Source organism: Olea europaea, chromosome 7, assembly GCF_002742605.1.
Source record: "Olea europaea var. sylvestris chromosome 7, O_europaea_v1, whole genome shotgun sequence".
Lineage (NCBI taxonomy): Eukaryota > Viridiplantae > Streptophyta > Magnoliopsida > Lamiales > Oleaceae > Olea > Olea europaea.
Genome location: NC_036243.1, coordinates 20,276,036 through 20,294,341, shown reverse-complemented (window position 1 = coordinate 20,294,341; position 18,306 = coordinate 20,276,036). Strand labels below are relative to the sequence as shown.

The 18,306-nt window shown below is 31.2% G+C and overlaps 1 protein-coding gene across 1 annotated transcript; it reads left to right on the top strand.

The window, feature by feature from the left end:
• The first annotated feature begins 10,955 nt into the window (after positions 1 to 10,955).
• LOC111398042 lies at positions 10,956 to 16,580 on the top strand. The gene is made up of 3 exons (XM_023025001.1): positions 10,956 to 11,688; positions 11,785 to 11,869; positions 16,538 to 16,580. Exons 1-3 carry the CDS (start codon positions 10,956 to 10,958, stop codon positions 16,578 to 16,580), a joined length of 861 nt encoding a protein of 286 aa, XP_022880769.1.
• Positions 16,581 to 18,306: the final 1,726 nt, after the last annotated feature.

Sequence of the window (18,306 nt, the reverse complement as noted above, 5' to 3'; positions counted from 1 at the left end):
GTCCATTTACGGGCCTGGACCGACTTGCTCACTCATCTTTCACATATTACTGAATGCTCACTCATCTTTTCATATAATTACTCATTCACCACTCGTCTCTTCAAATAATTGGGCTACTTTTACGGCAAATTTTCGACAACTTCCGATCACAAAGAATGTCGAATTTTGATACCGTTGGAAAGCCCACGATGTCCTCTTCAATTACCACCCAAAATCTCATTATAACTCCAAGGGATTCGATCGAAAAATTGCCTTAAAAGTCGCCCAAAAAATCTGAAAATCTGGTCAGATTTTCAGAATTTTTGGACGACTTTTAAGGCAATTTTTCGATCGAATCCCTTGGAGTTATAATGAGATTTTGGATGGTAATTGAAGAGGACATCGTGGGCTTTCCAACGGTATCAAAATTCGACATTCTTTGTGATCAGAAGTTGTCGAAAATTTGCCGTAAAAGTAGCTCAATTATTTGAAGAGACGAGTGGTGAATGAGTAATTATATGAAAAGATGAGTGAGCATTCAGCAATATTTGAAAGATGAGCGAGCAAGTAGTAATCAAGTGTAAAGTTCAGTGATTATTGGTTAAATTTACTCTATATATATATATATAGGTCCCAATTAGATAACATACAGCCTATAACAGGTCACAGTCCTAGGCACCCAAATTCATAGATCACATGTTGATATATTTTTAGGTATAAAGGTCACAGTAAAATAAATTTTTGGACGAAAATTAGTTGTGGATACTATTGCAAAACAATAAAATACAAAAGAAAACAAAAATAAAAATGTATCGATCAAAACTTGTAACAACATCATTTCCTAAAGTGAAATTGTTTGCTGTTAACTATTGTGATATCTTTGAATAATCACTCTCAAAATATAACTATCAAATTACTTGTTCAGCAATTTCAAGGTTTTCTCAGAATAATATTTCAATAAATTAAAATAATACTAGAATCGAGTATATTAAAATTATCGAACATGAAAATGATTTTTGGTGTATTTTTCAAAGAGCAGAAGTTGTATATATATAGTCACAAAAATTATAATTTCTCCCACAATAAGTTAGAATGAAAGAAAAAATAATTGTGATTTTTATGATTTTAATAAATCATCAAAGTAACTCTTCAACTATTATATTTTGATGGCTAGTTTGACAAAATAAAAAATAATAATAATGATGATTAAAATAATTAAAAAAAATATTTTAATCAAAGAAGTTTACGGTCTCAAGGTCCAATCGTAGATTTTTTATTTTTAAAATTATAACTTCTACCACAATAAGTAGAGTTAAAGAAAACTAATTGTTATTTTTATGATTTCAATAAATCATCAACTCTCTAACTACTATATTTTATGGGCTAGTTTAACAAATAATAATAATAATAATAATAATAATAAATAAAATGAAAATGACTAAAATAATAACGATAAAAAAAATTTTAATGAAAGAAGCTCAAGAACGGAAGTCTCAAGCCCAATCATAAATTTTTTAATATTCAAGTGAAATGTAATTAGAACCATCAACTTCCCACATTAATTCCACACTTTTTACCATTCAACAATTTATACCAATTTAATTACTTCTTTGAATAATACATTTGATATACATCCAACACAAAGTCACAATCCACATTAAAAGAAACTAACATGTCACGTATTGATTATGTTTCAATCAGACATTATATTAAGTCACAATTACACAATTTATCACAATTATCTATAATTATATTAAAGTATCACATTAAGGCAGAATAATTTTTTAGACGATTTTAACTCCCATACAATTTAATTATTTCAATAATATCTTACTTTTCGTTTTTCGATATGTAATAAATACTATATAATTATTGTTGTTTATGAAATTTATGTTATTAATTCTCAATTAATTAACATCCATATTAATGTTCCAATGAATTTTCACTTGATGAATCTTGAATTATATGAATCTAGAATTGTTATAGATTAATTTATTTATATTCATGTATCTAAAATTTTAATGGGTGTTTAAATTTATGTAACAACTAATTTTTATGTATCAAATATAATATAAAAAGATTCCTCATTTAGAGCATTTCATCATTACCAAAAATTTGAATCATAGAAATTGAGTTTTAAGAATACAATTTAAGTATAATTTTCTTCCCTCAAATTTCTATGCTAAATTTTATTTTTTCTAATTCGTCTGGGACTAATCAAATCATTCAACAAATTGGTACCGAATATTACTTTTACATTACTTGTAAAGTATTTTTAAATAACATGCAATGCACGTTCAATTTTGACTAGTGTATCAAAATAGGTCACAGTCATATAACACCTGATTTTTTTTTAAAAAAAAATTATGATTGTTAGTTTTCAAATTGTATTTTTAAACTATTAAATATATGATTTTTTTTCCCAAAAACTCAAGAGTGAAAGGAAAAAGGAAACTAGGCCGTGACAGCCCGCTGTCATGGATATATAAACAAATTGATAAGTTTATTTTGGACCCATCTAATTTAACTATAGTCACAAGCAGGATGGATAAACACCTTAAAATTGGGTATTGCTTGTTGAAAGATAATAATGCCATGAATGTCTATTTAATATTTACGGAGTAGATAATATTTAATAATTCGAATAGACGGTTCTATTTTATAAAAAGGCCGACTCGAGACTTAATCCTATTGACTACAAATGAAACTCAAAATCAAGAATATAGAATACTTGAGATGTTAGAGAAATGCTACACTGTCTGTCATGGAAAAATTTCACAGGTTCTCACAAACAAGTGGGTCCCATGATTTTTGGAGGTGAGACCTACCTGTTTGTAAAAGACCTGTAGCAGCCCGGTCAAATTTTCCATTAACAGTCTGGCTTATTCCAAATCAGTATACGGAAAGTGAAAATAAAAAAAAAAAAAAAATAGATTTTCTCTTCACACTTATTTAGTTCTTGTTTGGTCTCATTTTTATCCAAATACATTTTCTACCACATATTCTCTCAACGAAATAATTTTTTACTTAAACTCGTAATTTTTGTCAACCTTTTGATTACACATTTTTCAAAAAATTCACATTTCTATCTACCAGACGGGGGCTTAGTTTCATAGCCGAAGCCTGAGATATTTACAATTAGAGTAATGCTATTTGCAGTCGTTCACTGCGGTAGTCGTCATACGTGGCATACACATGGCAAGTGATTATTTGATGTATTAATGTGGTAGTTTTTTTATTCATTAATGTATCAAATAATCACCTGCCATGTGTATGCCACGTAGGACGACTGTCGCAGTGAACGACTGTAAATAGCATTATTCTTACAATTATTCTGTTTTGACATTAGTAGGCTGGAGTACAGTACATTTATATAAGCACAAGTTACGAGATAATTACTTGAAATTTTTCTCAAGCCATTTTCTTTTCCTCGTCGAAGCACGTGGGGGGAGGAAAGTTGACATTAAATGGTTTGATTTCAGGAAAGGGCTAATTGAAAAGGCTTTATCTTTTGAAACTATGCCAAACAATATTCACTTTCAGTCATTGCCAAGAAAACAGAAAAATCTGTCTTCAGTATATTATCAAATTATTAACACAAACGTTGGAAAATAATTTGATTTTTTTACCTTTTGTTCAATACATCGAATCAGAGTATATATACATAGGGTTGAGCACTTTTTCCTTGAACCAGTGGAACGTAACATAAATTAAACTGAATGTTATTCGCACACTATCTTTGTCACATTAGCCCCCGTTTGGCCCCCATTAATTTTGATTATAATGGAGGAATAGTATTTTTTTTTAAAAAATGGATGGTTGTAAAAGAATGAATTTTTTTTTTATTTGCATGTAATATTATTGAATTCAAAATTGTGTAGTTGAAAATAGGAGAAAGGAAATTTTAATTTAATTTGATGAGATTTAATGAGGGTCAAACGGGGGCTGAATGGATAACCTGGTTGAAGAGGTGGGTTTAGGCTAGGTGAAAAAGATGGTACAAATATTATTCTTTTGGATTAAAAACTTCTAAATATTATCCCCAAAAAAGATAATTTTGGATATAATGCGTTATGTAAGATATTTTCTTTCCGATTATGCTACATATGTAATATGTTTACGTCATAATGGTTTATATACATATGACGTGATATATAACTGGATCTGAATTTCTTCAACCAATTAAAAATGAAAAACTTCTCCATTCTTTTTTTGACATATCATCTGTATGTAAATCATTATATAATTGTTTATGCACAAATAGCATCATTTTTCTCTTTAGTGTTGATATGCTAATGTGTTGATAGTTGTGACGGAAGGTAGCATACTAGCATCCACTCGTTGCAACTTTGTTTGCTTTATTTCTCATTGTGGTCCTCAAAAATTTAATCACACGGAAAGAACTTTTGAGCTACTTAATCCAGGTTCTTCATATAAAAAAGTAATTATTTAAAAATAATTAAAACTGAAAAGCTTAAGAAATTTAAATACAATCTAATAAAGACCTTCGAATGAATCTTAGGACATAAAAATCATGTAGCAATATATGTACATTAAGGGTAGGTCGAAAACTGGCAATGCGGTTGCTTCATATAAAAAAGTAATTATTTAAAAATAATTAAAACTGAAAAGCTTAAGAAATTTAAATACAATCTAATAAAGACCTTCGAATGAATCTTAGGACATAAAAATCATGTAGCAATATATGTACATTAAGGGTAGGTCGAAAACTGGCAATGCGGTTGCATTGTTACATTTGGAATATTACAAAGACCTTTTCAATGTCAAAAAAATGAATTTTGGTATATAACCTTTTGCAAAAAGGTTGGAAGTAAATGTAAAATGCACAGCGAAATGGGGCATAGAATTAACGTTTTTGCTTTAGTAGGCATAGTTTCTCTTTTTCTTTTGTTTCTTCAAAGAAATATACTATGATTCGATCCACAAGGGACAGACAGGACTTGACTAAGACGATTTTTGTTAAAGTGTGTTAGGTCACACGAGCTTTAGCTACACTATACATTTTTGACACCTTTAAACATAACAATTAATACGTATAAATAATGTACTTCGCTAATTACTTAGACAAATTTTATTATGCATTGAAGTACATCTTACAACTTTCGACTAGCTTGACATATAGAATCTTTCATGAACATACATAGAAAATTCTTGTAGACAAGAAATACATCTATATGAATTGTTGTTGTTACAAATGATATTTGTTAAAACCAGGGGTGGACCCAAGATTATTGTTCAATGGGGGCGAGACAAAAAAAATTACCTAAAATAAATTGTTTAAGCATTTTTTGAATGTTTCAAGTCCGGACGAGGTTTGTGGTGCTTGGGGGGGAAACACTTTTAAATGCCCCTAAATTTTCGCTTTTGTTTTTTTTTCAAAGACAACATTTTTTCTATGTTCTTTTTGTTTTATTTTTTGTCGACCTTTTGTGATTTTACAAGAACAGAAAAATAAATTGGAATACAACTATATCAATTTTATTCAATCATTTTTGAGGCATGATGGATTTGACACAAAAAAATTAAAAGAGAGAAAGAGCTAAAAACAAAACACAAAAGAATAATAAAAATGTCATTTTGGGACTTGAACCCGGGACTTCCTACATCCAAAGCAAGAATCACACCACTACACCAAATGCTTATTGTTTGTCCTAGCTTTTTTTTGAAGGTATTTGAAATCTCAGTGGGGGCGACTGCCCCCACTGATCCCTTCATGGGTCCGCCCCTGGTTAAAACTAGACTAATAATTTGTTAAGAGTGCAAGCAAAGTCAAAAAGAGTGATGCATAATTCACAAATCATTACATATACAATATGTATCTATAATGTATCCATCGACATATATATGGTCAATTTTTTAATTTATTGGGGGTTCTACCCTTTTGCGTTTTTCATTTATTTATTTATTTATTTATTTTTATTTTTATTTTGGCTTTTCTCCTTGAGTTCGAAGAAGAGGCCCTTCAGTATTACTTAAAAATTGAAATTAGCTTTTAATATTGGCAAGTCTCAATTTCTATAAAGTTAACCACAGGCCAATTTAAAAATTTGAGCGATGGACGTGGACCGATGGAGTGCACGCACAGCAAGTCTATTCAAGACATTAATATGCGTTTCGCACTTCTATTCAAAAAAATATATTGTATATAATTCCAAAAGGGTTGTTGAAAATATTTTTTTCCCCAAAAAGTACTCAAATGCGTGACATAATGATTTCAAGTGCACGATCGACACAAAAGAGAGTATAAATGTTGAATTAAAGGGTGATTAATGGATAGATTATGGTTGGATCCTCCAAATAAACCCTAGAGATCAACTTTTAATTTGGTAGGGCCCGTTAAAAGGATAATCATTTCAAGCAAAGGAGCAACTTGAACAAATTAAAGAATAATTCTATACCTAATCTCAATCAATCTTTCATCGTGAAAGCCGAAAGAATGGATTTAGTGCACTTAATGTCGTGTAATTAATCAAGGAAGAAAATGGGGTTTCCCTTCATCTTAAAAACTTCATTTTTTGTTAATCGATGTAAAGACAATACTTTAATTACATTCTTTCAATAAAAATAGAAGAGTTTCATGAACTTTTGAAGTTAAATACTCGTGTTGCTATTTCAACCTTTCCTCTCGTTTCAAAATCAATGCGAAAGGGAACTTAATAATTATTTATCGTGAATATTTGAACTCACTGTTAACTGTTTAAGAATTATAAGCATATCATACGGCAAACATGTTAGATTAAGGGTCCGAAAGAATTCAAAATTCATATATTATGAGCATCAAATTTTGGCCAACGAGACTTTCAATATTTGTAACATTAGTCCTTATCAATGACCTCCACACCATTTTCTCTCCTTAATATGCTCCCACCTCTTGACACTCAAAGCCCCACATTCGTCCTTGCATTTGTCTGATTCTTTAAAAGCGACCACCATCCTTTTCAATTAAATATCAATTAGGCCCTCCAAATTTTCATATGGCTTATCATAAAAGGCTCATATAGTCTTTCTTGACGCAGTTGAATTTTCAATCGTTCGATCGAATTAGATGATTGTTAGAAGCTAACCATTAATGGACCCTTTTCCAACCCTCATCCACTTAGACTCTCATATCATACCATGAATTGTGCCCATAATCTGACAAAAGTTTTGTCAAAAGTTCTTTCATATTACTCATAGGTTGAATATCAGTGAATATGCAATTCAATATACATTTGCAAATTACATTATTCACCATATTTTGAATTCGTTGATATACGTTTGGTTCCTAGTAGGGGACTTATATTTGTGTCATCAGTCACTTAAATGTTTTAAAAATTTGATTGTATTAGATTTCATTTTAAAATGTCAATTTGTGAAGAGAAGCAGTTCAAATTCTTATATATTAATTTATATATTTAGTATTCAACCAATATGAAATTGGGCAAAAAAATTGAAAAATCAACCAAAACAATCGACTCGGTCGATTTAATTCGATTTGATAAAGGTAATTAGTTTGGTTTGGTTTGAACAAAATCATGGTTGATCTGTTCAGCCATCGTTTGCAACCTCAAATCACTGGTTAACCGAACCAACTTAATCAACTTACATGTTTATCTTTTTTCTTTTTTTTTCTAATTTAAGAAAAATAAAAATCAAAACATAAACTAAAATCTCATAATTATAACTCGATTTTCTTTAATCTTTGATGTGGTTGGTAAGTAATTGTATTGATAATTTCCTTTCACGAACTCATTATATTATACTTAACGTTTTTTTTATTAATCCGTCTCTATTAATCTGATTTTATTAGTCAATAATTCTTGTAATATAAAGTTATTTTAGTTCTTGTAATCTAAATGAGCCTAAAATTCGAACATTTATTTATTTTTTAATTTTTTTTTAAGTTCAGTTTGGACTAAAAGTTCAAACAAACTAATTGAACTGAATCAAACCAAACTGATTTGGTTTGATTCGGTTTAAGAGAGAGAATGAATTGATTTTGGTTGAAATTCATTCAAACTAACTAATTTGGTTTTGATATTGGGTTGAAATCAAAATCGACCCAAATCAAACCACTCACAATCTTAAAATTATCCATTAACAAAATGTGAACTGTATTCTAAAACATAAATTGAAATGACGTACAGCCTTATCAAAATCACATGTATATTGGTCGAGTGTCTTACGTAAATTGATCAAAAATTATATTCATTTAAATATAAAAGATCAACGGTTTTTGGGTGAAAGATATAAATCCTAATGAGAAAAGACTAGAAAATGTGACCAACTTTTGAATTGTTTTAACGACGGGCCATAACGAAACGCGTGTCCCTATCCGTTTTTTAACCTTTTTAAAAGCAGAATTTGGATAAGTAAAAACAGGAAAAAGAAAAGCAATAACATTCTTTTTCATTATTTTGTCTACAGTAATAATTTTCAATCACACATTCTTCATTAAAATAATATTACACGCAAATAAAAATTTTTTTTATTCTTTATTAATCACACATTCTCTATCAATCACTATTTCATAATACATTACTTCAAATTAATGGAGCTCAAATAGGGCCTAAATAATGGTAATATTTGTCAGATTTTAACTGGTCAAAACTTCAGTGCGATTCGTTTTGTACAGTGAATCGGTCACGGAATGGGAACAAAACCTTTCGGAATTTTTGGCGAGCAGGTGAAGAATAAACGTGACTGGAACGTGAAGAGGAGTCATGCAAAATTTGGCTTAGCCACACGAGTTCACGGTCTTGTCTCTTTGCGTCACTTTTTTGAAATTTATTTATTTTATTATTTAAACGAAATATATCGACTTTCTCTTGCAAATTGCAAAATGTACGTTGGAGAAAAATAAGAGGACTAGATTTAAAGAGGAAAAAAGAAGATAAAAGGTCTATAGTCTATGTACAAAGTGCACGATTGGCTAAGTTAGTGAAGTTTATTTGTAAGTAATCGAGTTATGAAATGAGTAATTTTTTAAAACTTCCCTTTTGAATTAAATAGTCAATTTAGATGTTAAAATTGCATGTGATTTTTAGTTAAATTGGATATAAATGTTAAGTGGTTGAACAATTTTTATTTTCTAATTTTAAGGCATGTGAGAGTCGCGTGAAATTTTAATATCTATATTTATGATTTCAGTCACTTGTGGACACAAATTCACATATTCAAATAGATTTGGGATTCGAAAATTCTCTTTTTAAAGGTTGATGATTCATAATCACACTTCATAAAAAGGTTTGGGAGCCGAACCCTAATTTGCCCTAAACTTTTTTATCTGGACACTCAGAAATAATATTCATTCACCAAACCCTTGTTTGCCCTTATTTAATTTATAAACATAATTAGTCAAACTTATTTTTTATCAACACATTTCATTTGACCGATAAGTATTAGACACTTTATATTATTCATTTTTATCTGTTTATAATTTAAATCGATTATAATCTATTACAAAAAAAAAGCAAGATATAATTTACATGACAACAAGTTGCGACTATTTATACCTTTAAACTAGACAAATGTTGTAAATAGATTTTCTAATTATTCTCAATTGACTATTTTGCATAAATAGTGAATTGAGATTAATTAAGTCTAGTTTGATGCTTGCAAACTTCCCATTTCGACTTGAATTACAAATATTAAGGACACATTTGGTTGTAACAAACAAGATTTTAACCCTTTACAAAGACACGTCGCATTTTTTGAGAGTTATATGATATAACTAAATATTTTTGAAAAGATATACCCCACAATATTCATCGATTATCACAAACATTATTAGCATTATAATTTCCTTTTAAGGACATGGTTGACTCTTAAGTCTACCCATTTATATTTCAATACTGAAATGGGGTACATAGACAATTTCAATGAAGATAGAAAGAAACTTCCTGACAGGGTCTCTATCCAGGAAGATACTTTGATTATGTGTTGTAACATTTTAATTTTTATTTTGCTACATATATGCATAAAATTTGATATGATAATAAAATTTATTACAATAGTTTATAAAGTCAAGTAAAGCAATCAACTGATAAGAAAATCAATGTACACGACATGACCTGAATTTCATGGTGATCAGAAGTTCCAACACATCAAACATGCATTTGATTATCTCGTTCTATCTAAAATTCAAAATACGTGTTCATAGAATCTTCGATGGAAAATGACAGGCTAAAAAAAAGGAAACAAAAGATAGACTGATGTGGCAGATAGTTGATGGTTTTTTGTTTTTTTAACTCTCCAATCATGCATCGATATGTGTGTAGTCTTTTTTAGCCTATTTTCACCATATTTTTGTAGAATAATGCTATTTGTAATCATTTACTAACATAGTTGTCCTACGTGATATATATATATGACTGTTAGCGATTTTATACATAAGGTAATAAAAAAACTACTATATTAATACATCAAATCACTAATTGTCACATGTATGCTACTTAGGATGAATGAGCGACTACAAATAATAATACTTGTTTATATAGCATTGCTCATCTTTGATATAGTAACCAAATCCAAGAGGTATTAACAAGGAAAATGCACACAAAATTTTTAATTATACTTCCACTAAAGTATTGACAGGTTGAGAAGAATAAGAATTTAACTTTTATCCGAGGTCTATATAAGTAGGGTATCCAAGTATTGTTCATTCATTCGAAAAGACAACCTCAAATTCTCAAAGCAAAAACCAACCAAAATTCAATAACTCTCTGAGAGACAACTACCAAACCTTACTCAGGAAGAAAATAAACCGTCGATCAATCAAGTCTCCCCAATTCTCTTTGTTATGCATATCAACTCTGAGGATTCAAAATCTACATGCCCGTGCCCGTGCCTTCCTCTTTTCATTTATAATCTGTTTCCTTTCTTGGAACCCCCTCCTCCTTCTGTATCACTCTACTGATATATATATAGTTATATTTTGTATCAGTATATTTTGAAAATCATACTCAAAGTGAAATATGGATTCGAAAGTGGGGTTTGATAATGTGAAATTCGAAAAGGCAAAGGCCATGGAGAGGTTTAATCGGTTTCGGAAAATCACCAAGATATGGCAGATTTTTGAGGTTTTCTTGGTTTTTGCTTTGGTGTCGTGGTCGTCGACGCGTGTTTCGTCGGTGCTGAAAATTTATGGCCATTTTGTGTTGGAAATTTCGTCTTATCTTTTAAATCATCATGTTGTTTTCCTGATCGGGAATGTTATAATTATACTATTGTTTATCCTTTGTCGCGAAACTGACGCCGGCAATGTTACCGGCACTGGTGATTTCTCTGATGATTATGTGAAACACCGCAAGACAGGTAAAAGAAACTCCTCTGTATCCGAATGTGAATCTACAGCTCCGCTGGTTATGGCGGAGGCGGCCACCGTGGAAATTGCCGGTGGTGACGAAGAGAAGAAGATTATTGTCTCTCCAGAGAGCATGGAAAATGACAACGTGACGATGGCTATAGAAAATGCTTCGAGGCAGATAAAAAAATTTCAGAGGACGCAAACGGAGAAACTAAAGAGAGAGATCGCGGTGAAACCGAGGCGGGAGCTCCGGCGATCGGAGACAGAGAACTTCCGGGCGATAGTGACCTCTGGCCAGCGACAAACCACAGGGAGTACGACCTTGGACGGTGCCGAGATTAATACTTTGAGCAACGAAGAGTTCCAGCGGACTGTGGAAGAATTCATCCAAAAAAACTGGAGTAAAAAATTGCAGTACTAAACGTGTTAGTATATCTGATGAACAATTATGAGTTATATATTATCCCATAACTATTGTATGGAAATTTGAAGTTCAGGCATGAATTTCTCTTCAAAATTTTCAGTGCCAGGAGAACTAATGTGCAGGAATGGATTTGCCTGCTCAGTTTCTGTAGAATTGAGGCAAATGTTTTTTTCTTTCTTTTTATGGGAAATTCAATAATCATGTCCATTTAGATCTCTCTCTTTTTCTGAATTTTCATGGATTAAGAATTAAAATCAGTATTCGGTCGAAACTGAGATGAAAAATGATATGTTATTAAACAGCCAATGCGAAGTAGATCAACTAGTTAAAGATCAGCATTAAAATCATTTCCCATTGTGTTATCAGCAGTAGTGGCGTCACTTACTAGGGCCGTGATTTAAATAAATAAATAAAAATTGCTACCATGCTTAGTATCTTTTGTTAATTATCCAGTGGAGGAAAGAAATTGAAATGATACGAATTGGGAATTCAGAGTTCACATTACTCATTTTGAAAACGATCATGCTATATGTACAATTGAGGTTGACAACCACATACATGGGAGGGGGCCCATAATGAATAAAAAAATCGTGAGCCCCCTCCTGTGAGGAGGTTGTCAATCTCGATTGTCCAACTAGCAAAATTATTTTGGAAATGAATGGAAGGCTGGGGTAAAAGGACCAATATACCGGACAAATTACTGCTAGACTTAATTCTTTTCGGGAAACTGTCCTGTGGAGGAAAGAAATTGAAATGACAGGATTAAGAATTCATGCTTAGTTTGGGAAAATGAATGGGAGAAACTCCTATAGTCCACAAGAATTTGTACAAATCTGGCGCTTTGCGTTTGTGATGCTTTTTAACTATAAATGATTTTTCCCCAAATCAGAGATCAACAAGCCTTATAAATTATAGTTTTTGAAGGAAAATAAAACCAGCCAGAGGAGAGGACAGAGAAAGAACTCCAAAATGGAACTGAAAGGACATTGCATTCCCTGTTGTTGTTTTTTTTTTGAAATGACATTTCATTCCTTTTTTTTTTTTTTTTTTTTTTTTTTGTATTAATGTAAAAACGTGAATGAAAAATCTAGTCGTTACGAATCTCACACAAGAGATAAAAATTCAAATATGGTGACTTGATGTGATGGATAACGATCATATTTTTTATTTTAATGATCAAATAATGAAAAACAAACAAGGTGGTTATTTTTAGTTGGGAGTAGCAAGTCAATATTGACAAGCTCAATTATAGAGCTAAGTCTGAATTAAAAATAATAAACAAAAGTCGGAGTCGTCGTTGCATGTATGGCACACGAATATATTTTAAAGATTCCAAATACTTATTTACATTCCATTTTTCAAATGATGTTAAAAATATATTTTATTGAAATATTTTTTGTGGAAAACGTTGAGCCAAGTTGCAGGCCTGAAAAGTGAGGCTGATCCGTTACGTCAACTGCGCAAGAATGAGGTTTGAGTATCAAATGTGGGATAATCGTTAAGTATTTGCTTATACTGTTAAACCTTACAGTCATGTTATTATAATTATGATCTCATAAGCAACTATCCCGGAATTATATAATAATAATAATAATTACAAGCAGTCCTTTTCTTGTTACTTTGAATCAAAGAAAGAAAACAATATGCTGCTAAATACATGACGTCACTTTCAACGACCAAAATCACCCTTCTCGCTCAGTGTTTGTAAGAGATAAATAGTTATAAATTGAGTGAATTTTAATTAATTTAGTGTATATATTGTCATTGTAGGTAAAATTAGCACTTGGAGGCATTTGAAGCAAAAACGAAGATTTTCAAGTTAATTTGGAGTTGGTTCGGAGCAATTGAAAATAGATCGGATTGCACAGGATTGACGATAGGCATTAAATGGACAATTGAAGGAAAGTCGCAAGTTTTGAAATGAAATATAACTTAGGAAATTCGAAAACTAAAGTTCACACTTTTGAAGCTTGTAGAGGACCAATTTCTGAAGATAATAAAGGTTCAAAACTACATGGAAGCTTTTGAAAGTTTTGGGGATCAATATAGAAGATTCGGATGTATAAAAAGGGCTAAAGTCATACAAAAAGGTTGTCATAAGGTCTAAAGCGTACATCCGGAAAGTCTGGGGTTGGACAGCATTAACATTTAAACACTGCCCTGAATTACTGTAATGATGATACTCTGATTTGGAATCCTGAATCAGTGGCTTTTTTCCCATATCATGAAGCAATAATCTTTGGAAGATTATTTTTTTTTTCCTCATTCGAAAAAGTCACTTTTTTCTCTACTTTAGAAACATTTGGTTTATCAAGTCATAATTACCTAGCCTAAAGCTGCTAGTGACTAGTCTGGTTTGTGGAACATTCTTTTCTCAATCAATATATATTATCATTATCTTTTAGTATCGCATGTGTACCAGTAGTCTAAAGTGAAACGTCATAGGATGGTTCAACGAGTTTGGCTCGACTTATATTTTTCTCATACTATGAATTCGGATGAGTCATGAATCTACTAATTAGAAAGAAGTGATATAGGCTTGAAGAGTTAAATCCGACATGACCTCCCTCCTCATATGAGCCAACTCATAGTACAAGTCATCGAAAACGACCACGAAAATAAAATCTTAATATAAAACATTGATAAAATGACAAATGATGCTTTAAATTGCCATTTAAAACTATATAATTAAAATATAGTAACACTACATACATACCCCACGATAATCATGCATTCTTGTCCCTTCTGTACTACCAAGTCCATTTCAATTATTTTGGTTTGAGAAATAAATTATGGATTCCGGATTCGCGCTGCCTGCCTGGCGCCTAGTTTGGCATAATATGTTAATAATCTTCAATTTTCAACTCATATGAACCATAACTAATGAGTAAATAAGCCTATAAACTCTTTTCCAAATTAAGACAAAAGCCTAATCTTTTTTCAACGTGGCATGAATTATATGAAATGTAACAGGTCTATCTCGAGGACTATGTTTTTCTTAAATTTCTCACGATATTCTGCCAAAAATAAATATTTCTTTTCAAGATTTCTTAACTCTAATTCATGTCTCAATTTTTAGCAGAATTAATATTTTTTTTAAAAAAATTTAAATTATTTAATAGTCACGATTAGATATTGCCAACTTAGAATTGATTTGGTGGCAGCTGGAAAATAAAAATTCCTTTGATTTGGAGTTATGGAGGTCGTGTATAAATTGTATAATACAAGAATCTAGTGGCCTGCTCTTATCCACTGTGTGTGTGTGTGTGTGTGTGCAAGTTTTAATGCAAAATTAGTAAGGCTCTCATAATTTAAAGTAAAGGGAACTTCAATTTCATTTTATTTTTTGTTTTTTGTTTTCTTATGTTTTGGATTTAGAGCCCTCATACCAAACTTTCTTGCTGGGAAATTGGACATTTTTTTTTTTATCCCCACAGTTAGTCACGGCAATATTTGTTGGGTCATGACTTGTTAATTGCTTAATTTTGGACCTACCATCAATTTAAGTTCTTGGCTATATACATTATGAATTTCTTGCCCAATTGTTTGCCTTCTGAATTTGATTTAGGGATTTTTATTGGGATCTATATATGTTTTCGGGGTGCTATTTAGATTAATTTGATCATAATTAGTTGTTTCGAATATAGAAAATACATAAACAAAGTGGTGTATAAAAGTGTACAAAGTATTGGTAGTTCTTATCTTTGTTCATCTATAAATTAGTAGATCTTCGGATAATAAATTCCATAAATAATTAGAAAGATACTTGAAGTGGATTAGTGTGAACCTAACGATAGAATAAACGACGTTGGTTCAAGTATGTTAGGGTACAAATTATACTCTATTTATTTATTCTTTTAAAAACTCAGGTAATTGATTTATTTTTGTAAGAGTAATGCTATCTGTAATCTCTCACTAGAGTGGTTATCTTATACAGCATACATTTGACGGTTAGTGATTTGATACATTAATGTGGTAGTTTTTTTTTTTTGTTGTACTATGCATCAAATCATCAACCATCATATGTAATCCACGTATGACGACTGTAGTAATGAGTGATTGCAAAGAGCATTGCTCTTTTTGTAATATTCTTCATCTTGCTAGAAGAATTAAGCTCCAAATTAAGTCAAATAATTTCTTAAAATTATGGGTTCAAATTCTTCTAATTTTTATTTCCATTATTCAACTAATCATAAAATATTGAAAAAAACATAGGTCCTCTGTCCCTTTTTATATTTAAATTTTAAACCTTTAAAATTGTTTCTAGAGAACCCCACTTAACAATGTATTAGATTATTTTTCTGCACTTTAATCTTTGCCAAAAAGTAAAGAAAATTGGACCTAGGATTCCATTGCCGGCCTTTACACAAAAACCACAGAGAAGGAGGACCCTAGATTTTTAAAGTGCAATTACATTAATTAATAAAGATTTTTTTAAAATAAAAGTCCATAACTGCATTCAAAGGCATAGTTTTGGTAGGATAAGTCAACATCACTCATAATTAATAAATCTATTATAATAAAAATAAATTTAGTCCACATTGGCTTTTGCCACCTAAAATGCAACAAAATCTAATAAAAATATTTTTTTTTGGTGGGTTGTCCCCACCATTTCTTGGTTTAGCTTGCCACCCGCCTGGTTGTCTTCTTTTTAAAGCATATTGACTGCTTTAATTTGCTTCAAAGTTCATGTATGATATAATTTACTATGCAGCTGGTGATAGGACATTTACAAGCATTTTTTGTTGTGGATATGAATGAAAAATGTACATATTGAAGCTTGGAATTTACTGTCATCAATTTATTGGTGATTGCGTTTTTGTTAGGGACGAGTTAATTATTAATAGCGTGTTACAATTTGATGGTTAAGCCCTAGCTTGGTGGCCATTATTTCCATTTAAAAGAATTTCGAATAGTATTTTTTGGGAGAACGTGTGATTAAAAAATAAGAAAAAATTTTGGATTTACATATAGAATATTTTATTATATAAATGTGCGGTTAAAAATGATTCTGTAGAAAAAAAGAGTTTTAAAACAATGGAAATCAAATAGGGGCTAAGTTAATTTTGTATTTTAGAGGATGAAGATGAGGTGTGACACACTAATTAACGACATAGGAGTCTCATTTCTCGTGTAAGACAATATTGCCATTTATGAATATTTACAAATGTTCGTAATTTGCGGACAATCTCAATAATAAGGGAAGACTCCCTTTGTAGTAAAAATTTATTTAGTCTCAATTAGGTGTAATTGCTTAAACGTTTCAATAATTCCTATTTGATTTTTAGTCTACTAAATCATAATAATCTTATGTAAATTCAGTTGCAACTCACCAAAACCAGAGAAAAAATACTGAAAAATCTATCTTGTCCCAATATTGCAAGTGTCTCATTCCTTCAGATGACAGGTCGAAGAATCAATTCTGGTGTCGTTGTCCCTTTGCTGCTTTGCCAATGGTCTAGCGTTCACACTGTCCTAATCGTAGTGGCATTGCATGGAAATCATTTATGAATTTCCCTATCATGAGTCCAAGTCACATGGGTCAATCACGCGACAATTAGCCAGACCAAGAGAGAGATCATAATATGAAGACAAATGCAGCGTGAAAGACCCGTTAATATAAAGATTGACTTGACTTAATTAAAATTCTACATACTTGTGTGAACATTTTCTTGTATTCACATACTGACAGGCGAGTCCTACTCATTGCAACAACAAACTCACTTCCGTTCATCACTTATTATACCTTCTTATGTTCCACCAAAGGGCTCGCCTGTCAAGTGTAAACCTTTGACTAGATTTCCTTATCGAGTCAACTCGTTCTTTCAGTATGATAGTTGCTTGACGTACATGAGGTTTCGATTATTTCTGGGCAGGTTTTGAGTTTTGAAATCCCCTTTTTGGATGCCCCTATTTTGATGTTTGGGTGTAAATCGAGATTCTCAGTAAAAAAAATTGGTAATTTCAATTATTTTGAAAAAGAAGATGGGTTTTTCTGGGAATAATAGTAACCTAATGGTTCGAGAGACCCATGGAAAAGGAAGAGAAGCACAAGTTTCTCATACAATAAGTATGGACCAAGCTGTACACCTTATGATGGACTGACTCAAAGAAAAGAAAAGAAAGAGAAGGAGAAAGATTGAATCTTGCTAGGTTGACTCACTTTATACTACATTGCGATCAGGGGCGGAGCCGGGATTTTAGTTCAGCGCGGGCAAAAAATTTTCGACGTCAAATGTCGAGATTTTGGTTATGGATTTAATGACGCTAAAAAAAATAAAATAATAGTACGATAATACTAAAAACGACATAATTTATATATTTCACTTGTTCCTTGCGAGTTTTAATACTCTGTGCGAACCGGAACTGCGACGCTGCAACAGGAACGAATTCTCTCACTCACAGACAAAAGGTTGGATTGATTCAAATAAATGAATAGGTTTGGATCAATTGAACTTTAAGGGAATGGGTCTAATAGGGCTTCTCTTTCTGAGCTGGACATCGTATATTGGAAAAAAATTATGGATATTCACTACTATTGATACCTGAAACTTTACAAGTGGGTTTAAAAAAAAAAAAAGATCTGCCCAAAAGC